This window comes from Tupaia chinensis, unplaced genomic scaffold (genome assembly GCF_000334495.1).
Source record: "Tupaia chinensis unplaced genomic scaffold, TupChi_1.0 Scaffold000131_1, whole genome shotgun sequence".
Taxonomy (NCBI): Eukaryota; Metazoa; Chordata; class Mammalia; order Scandentia; family Tupaiidae; genus Tupaia; species Tupaia belangeri.
This window is the reverse complement of record NW_006159600.1, coordinates 227,526-234,067: the sequence shown is the minus strand read 5'-3', so window position 1 is coordinate 234,067 and position 6,542 is coordinate 227,526. Positions and strand designations below refer to the sequence as shown.

The 6,542-nt window shown below is 46.8% G+C and overlaps 1 protein-coding gene across 1 annotated transcript in view; it reads right to left on the bottom strand.

The window, feature by feature from the left end:
- LOC102492235 (zinc finger protein 665-like) overlaps positions 1-3,246 on the bottom strand; it is a 7,310-nt gene extending 4,064 nt beyond the window's left edge. The window contains exons 1-3 of the mRNA XM_027770396.1: positions 3,164-3,246; positions 631-860; positions 435-469 (exon numbers count right to left, since the gene is read on the bottom strand). Of these exons, the coding sequence (XP_027626197.1) occupies positions 435-469; positions 631-860; positions 3,164-3,178 (280 nt within the window). The 5' untranslated portion in view covers positions 3,179-3,246. The remainder of the gene's footprint in view (positions 1-434; positions 470-630; positions 861-3,163) is intronic.
- Positions 3,247-6,542: the final 3,296 nt, after the last annotated feature.

Here is a 6,542-nt window from a genome sequence, read left to right as displayed (position 1 = left end):
TTGCTCCAACATGGAGATTATAGTCAGGTCAGTAGAGTGTTGGGCTTATAAGAGAAAAGGAACACGACAGTTGGGCTTTTCCAGAATCTAAACCCTATGTTTATGTGACAAGACAACATTACAGTCAAATATTTTACAAATGCATCCAATGAATGTTTCCTTCTGAATGCTGAGGGAGCTGTATGATATGCAAATATCAAGTTCTCTTTTTTGTTTGTTTTCTTGTTGCTATAGGGCATGTGTGCTCTCAAGGAAGACAGAGGGTGGGTAAGAGAGAAGAGAAATCACCCTCCAGAGGGACTGACATACCACAAGCCCTTCTCCATTCTCCTCCTGGGATACTGGATATGTACACATAGGCACCCAGCATGATTTTCAAGTCACAGGGTCTGGGATTCATGTGGGATCCATCTGCCTTAACCACCATGCCATACCACAGGCTGGTCTTCTAGTTCTCTTATACATACCTCTGAATCAAAGTTCAGGGGTATAAAACAAGAAATTGGACATTCTAGAAGTCTGCCATGAGGTTTTCTGTATACTTAAGGTCTGGAATCACCAAAGATAGATATACCAGGAAGCAGGCAGAATATCTGAAGAGAAGAAAGCTTTCCAATCGTGAATCATCACGGCTTCAGTCTTTTCAAGTAGTGCAGGGACCCAAAAGAAGTACAAGGTACAAAAACAGACACACGAGGGTAGATCCCAACTTCTGGAGAAAACTCATTCTCACCCACAGAGGCCAGGTTCCTGTAGTTCTCCAACATCACCTCCCTGTACAAAGCCCTCTGAGCAGGATCCAGGTATTTCCACTCCTTCTTAGAGAATTCTATGGCCACGTCCCTAAATGACAACTGTGCCTAAAATGAAAAACAGATTTCACCAGGAAGTAAGAGAGTCTATCTTCACAAAAAAATTTAAAAAGGAGAGCATGTAAGGATCAGTACTGTTAAACTGGGTGATATAACAGATCTAGGTTGAGGTATAATTGAGCAACTTATGTCTCCATAAACGGGTTTCATTACAGTTTTCCATAAGAGTCTATAATACCCACAGTCAGTATGGGTTTCTCATTTTTGTGAATACAAGAAACAATACATCAACACCAAGTAACCTCTACAGAAGTATGAGATATGTTCCACATGGCAAGTGATATTTAGTAACAAAATAAGAAAGTTTGGTGGGGTCTCTGATAATCACAATATCCTCAATGGCCTTAGACAAAAATCATAATGTAAAAATTGCAATTTGATGGTAACAGCAATAGTAATCAGCAAAGCATCAAACACGTCTGTGCTGGGCATTGTTCTAAATGCTTTCATGTCATTTTTTATTTAAGAGATTTTTGGTAATGGGTGTGTATTCTCCAGAGACACAGAGAGAGATAAAGAAAGAAAGTGAAAAATCACCCCCTGGAGGGATGGCCACACTGCAATCCCTTCTCCTCCCATTATCCTCTTAGGATTTTAGGCAAACATGCACATGCGCTCAGCAGTCGAGGACTTGAACTGTGGTTGGCAATGTGGGAGTCCAGAACCACAACTACCATGCCACCTGCTGGCCCAATGCTTTAATGTCTTAACACATATAACAACCTAATACCCCATCTTCACTGAGGAGACGACTGTGTCATAGATAGTTAAAAAAACTCTCCTGAGGGCAATGACCTAAAATGTCAGAACAAGTAAAGGGGGGGGACCAGCAGTTAGCGTAATGGCTATGTCACTGGACTCCCATGTAGCCGACCGCGGTTCGAGTCCAGGACCCGGTGGCTTAAACTCACGCTGGGCGTGTGTGCATGTGTGCCCAAGATCCTGAGAGGAGAATGGAGGAGAAGGGATTGTAGTGTGGCCATCCTCTCTGGGGGTGGAGGGGAGGGTGATTTCTCGCTTTCTATCTCTCTGTCTCTTTCTATCTTTCTGGTGAGCGCACGCGCCGCGCCCAATAAAAACCGCTCCAAAAAAAAGAAAAAAAAAAGAATTTTAAAAGAACATTTGAATAAAGAATAAAATCATATTCAAAATAATCCTTCTTTAGCAGCAGTCATTAGGCAAATTATGCAAACACACACACATACGCACACACTCAACATAATACACTTCCATAGCATGTACCCCTGGTAGCTACTGATAGACATTTCCAGACCTGTGCAAACAACTGCAGACAGCACTGAAGGAGCAAATGCCAGTGAGAGGACAGGAGGCCCCAGACCTTATGTCCTAGACAAACACAGACTGAACAATCTACAGAGCAACTGCCTCTATGAAGAATCCAGGAACACCTTACAAGGCTCCAGTACCCCCACGTAGCGCAGACATGGCTCCATGAGAACACAGGAGGGGGACCAGCAGTTAGCATAATGGCTATGTCACTGGACTCCCACATAGTGGACCGTGGTTCGAGTACCAGACCCAGTGGCTTAAACTCACGCCAGGCGCGTGTGCATGCGTGCCCAAGATCCTGAGAGGAGAAAGGAGGAGGAGGGATTGTAGTATGGCCATCCCCCCTGGGGGGTGATTTCTCGCTTCCTGTCTCTATGTCTCTGTCTTTCTGGCGAGCGCACGTACCCTATAGCGAAAAACCTCTCCAAAAAAAAAGAACACAGGACACAGGAGGAAAATCAGAAGCTCCCCTCTCCAGGCCTCTCTGCCCTGCACTCAGACCACTGTTGATTCTGAGCACTTTCCATTCAGTTGAAGGCTGCCATACTCCTTACCCTTCAATGTGCAGCAATGTGAGGCACAACAGACATGCCCTCTGGGTTTCCTTTCCCTGAATTTCCCATTATCCTTGCACATTCCTCTCTGTCTTCCAGAGGCAGCTTCTCCAGCCCTGCCCTATAGAGAGCTGGCAGTGCTTCCAGATGGGCCCACCCACTCCCCATGCCAACAGCATGAACTATGTGGGCCCACGCCCAACTCTAATCCATGCTCAGGAGTGAAGCCCTTATTCGAACAGCACCCCATGAAGCCTCTTCACAAGGTTATCACCAGATCAGAGTGAGGTGGAAATTAAGAGGAGATGAGAGGGACTAAGAAAGGTGTGGGTAAGTGCCGGCAAACCTGGCAGCAGGGTCCTTCAGAGTCAGAGAAGGTGAGCAACTTCAATGGCCATATTTTAGGAAGGAAGGAGACAGGATGATCCACCAAGAATATCCCTTTACCTGAGGGAGTGCCATCTCTGACTCTTGTGCTGTCCTCCTGCTCCTCTTCCTGGGCTTTTCAGGTACAGGTACTGTAATTAGCAGTCAGTCCTGAGTGATGAAAATGTGCTGCTGTTAATGCTCAGATTCAATGCATCCTCTCCTATGCCACCACCAAACACAAAGGGAAAATCTCCACAAGGGGTCACATGGTCCTCTGCTGCCCACACACCAGGGTGATCCAAGGACAACCACCTCCTACACCAAGACCAGCAAGGGCATCTTCTGCTGCCTCTCCTCAGAGTTTACTCCCTCCTGGAGGCTCCACACATACTGCAGCAGTGGGGAGCTGGGCTGTACTGAGCTCCGTTTAGAGCAGACTGGCTCTGACAACCCAATGCAAAACCCAGCCCCCTGCACCCCATCGTGCCTCATAGGCTGACCTGGGCTTGCTAGGATAGAGGATGCACGGCTGGTATCAATGCCAGATGCAGAGAAGAATGAACCTTGAAGCCCACCTGATCATGTGAAGAGAGATCTCATGCAAGGAGCACAGGAGGCACATCTGCAAAGGCCTCATCATCTACCCTGAGCCAGAGAAGAGCAGCATTCAGAGGGGCCGCCCTGCATACTCCACCTTCTGCTATTGCTTTCTCCTTAGGGCCTGTTATCAGCAGTGTCCAGACAATAGGAGGGAAAAGAGCAGACAGGACCTTGCAGGGCAGAGGAAGTGGAGCAGAGACGCGGTCAAAGTAGAGCTAGGTTACATGGGTGGGGGGAAAGTCTCCAATGAGAAGGTGGGATCAGAACAAAGCCCTGGAGAAGATGGAGATTTGGAGTCTACAGCTGAGGGCCATACTAGGGATATAGCCTGGGTGAAGGCCCTGAGGCAGGAGCAACTGTGGCCCCATGTTGCATAGATCTCAACAGATTCCATGCACTTACAGGTACTACAGAATTTCAAGGACTTCAAATTCCCTACTGTCCAAGGAGCTGAACAGACACTGTGAGAGCTCAAGCTGAGGCAGGCTGCACAGTCTACACCTCTAGGAAGACTCAGATCATGTGACAGGGCTGCAGTGGAAACTGCTGCTCCAAAGGCCACATCCTGTCAGCCAATAAGGTGACCTCTACAGCTTCTTGCCAACAGGGGCCTGCCCTCTAGCTCGGGCAGGTCCACCCAAACGGCGGGACACTGCTTCTCTAAACAAATCATTCATGTAAGGGCTCCCCAAATTTCAGTAAGACTGTACTATCCACACAGGCCTCCATCCATCCTGACTGAGCAAATCTACTTCCATAACCTTGGAACGCAGTCACCATGGGTTTTATGTGCCTCGTCCATGTGGTGTGTTCCATGTGATACTCTATTTGAATTTTTAATTATTTATTTCATTTTATTCATTATTTTTATTTTAAGTTTGCTATAGGGTACATGTGCTCACCAGAAAGAGACAGGAAGGTAGAGAAAGGGAAGGTGAAAAGTCACCCGATCCAGAACTCAAACCATCCTTGACCACGTGGTAGTAACAGTACCTTAACTACCTGCTACTTGCTGGCTCCCTTGTAAGACTTACTCTATTAAACTCCCTCACTTTAAGTTTAGAGTGTGAAACAAAGGGAAATGAATCCCCTGGTATAAAAAATAAATGGTGTGAGCCTGAAATCATAGCTGATCAATGATTATTTCAATTGTATAAACCATCCAAGAAAAGGACAGAGGCCTGTGTGGCTGGACCAGAATGACCATGGAGGACACCACTAGGAGAGTGGGCCACACAGGCAGTGGGGAAGCAGATCAGCGAGGGCCAAGGTCCTCTACCATCTTCCTCCCACACATCCAAAAAATTTTTGTAACTATTTTTTAGACATTTTCAGTAAACATTAAAACACAAGTTGGGGGACCAGCAGTTAGCGTAATGGCTATGTCGCTGGACTCCCACATAGTCAACTGCAGTTCGAGTCCTGGACCCGGTGGCTTAAACTCATGCTGGGCGTGTGTGCATGCGTGCCCAAGATCCCAAGAGGAGAATGGAGGAGAAGGAACTGCAGTGTGACCATCCCCCCAGGGGAGTGATTTCTCACTTTCTGTCTCTCTGTCTCTCTCTGTCTGTCTGGCAAGGGCACGTGCCCGATAGCAAAAACCTCTCCAAAAAAAAGAAAAAGAAAAAAAATAAAACACAAGTTGGGACTAGCAGATAGAGTAATGGTTACGTCACTGGACTCCAACGTAGTCGACCATGGTTCAAGTCCTGGATATGGCAACTTAAAATTCACAATGGGGAGAATAGCAGATGGCATAATGGTTATGTCACTGGGCTACCACGTGGTTGACTGCAGTTCGAGTCCTGGACCCAGCAGCTTAAAAAACTCGAGTCAGGCGCATACACATGCACGCCCAAACTCCCAAAAGAATGGAGAAGGGATTATGGAGTGGCCATCTCCCTGGGGGAGGGGAGAGGATGATTTCTTGCTCTCTCTCTTTGTCTCTCTGTTTCTCCAGTGAGTGTATGTGCCCCATAGCAAAAATCTCTCTTAAAAAAAAATTAAAAACTGGGACCAGCAGTTAGCATAATGGCTATGTTGCTGGACTCCCATGTAGTTGACCATGGTTCAAGTCCCAGACCCGGTGGTTTAAACACCAGGCGTGTGTATGTGTGTGCCCAAGATCCCGAGAGGAGAATGGAGAAGGGACTGCTGTATGGTCATTCCCTTGGGGGGTGGTTTCTCACTTTCTGTCTCTCTGTCTCTGTCTTTCCTGCGAGTGCATGCGCCCTATAGCAAAAAAAAAAAAAAAAAAAAAAAAAACTCTCCAAAAAAACCTCTCCAAAAACAACAACAAAAACTCTCACCCCAGGCACATGTGCATATATGCCCCAAATCCCAAGAACAGAGAAGGGATTTCAGCATGGCTATCCACCCAGGGGGATGATTTCTCCCTCCCTCCCCCACCCCGCACCCCCCTGCCCAGAGGTGTCTGCTATAGCGCACATGCACCTGCCAGAAAGAGAGACAGAAAGAGAGAAATCACTCCCCAGGAGGGATGGCCACACCACAATCCCTTCTCCTCCATTCCCCTCTCAGGATCCTGGGCACACACGCACACACACCCAACATGAATTTAAGTCACCAGGATCAGGACTTGAACCACGGTCAACTACATGGGAATCCAGCGACATAGCCATTACACCAGCTGTTGATCCCAGATGATTTCTTCCTTTCTGTCTCTGTCTCTCCGGGGTGTATATGCACTCTATACCAAAAATATCTCTAAAAAATTTAATAAATAAAAATAAAAACACTTATAAGTAATGCAGCACAGTGGGCAATTGAAATTTAAGTGGATAGGATCAGTTAAGCCCTGAAAGCACAAGGTGTTCTACCCTGGGATGAGCAGGAT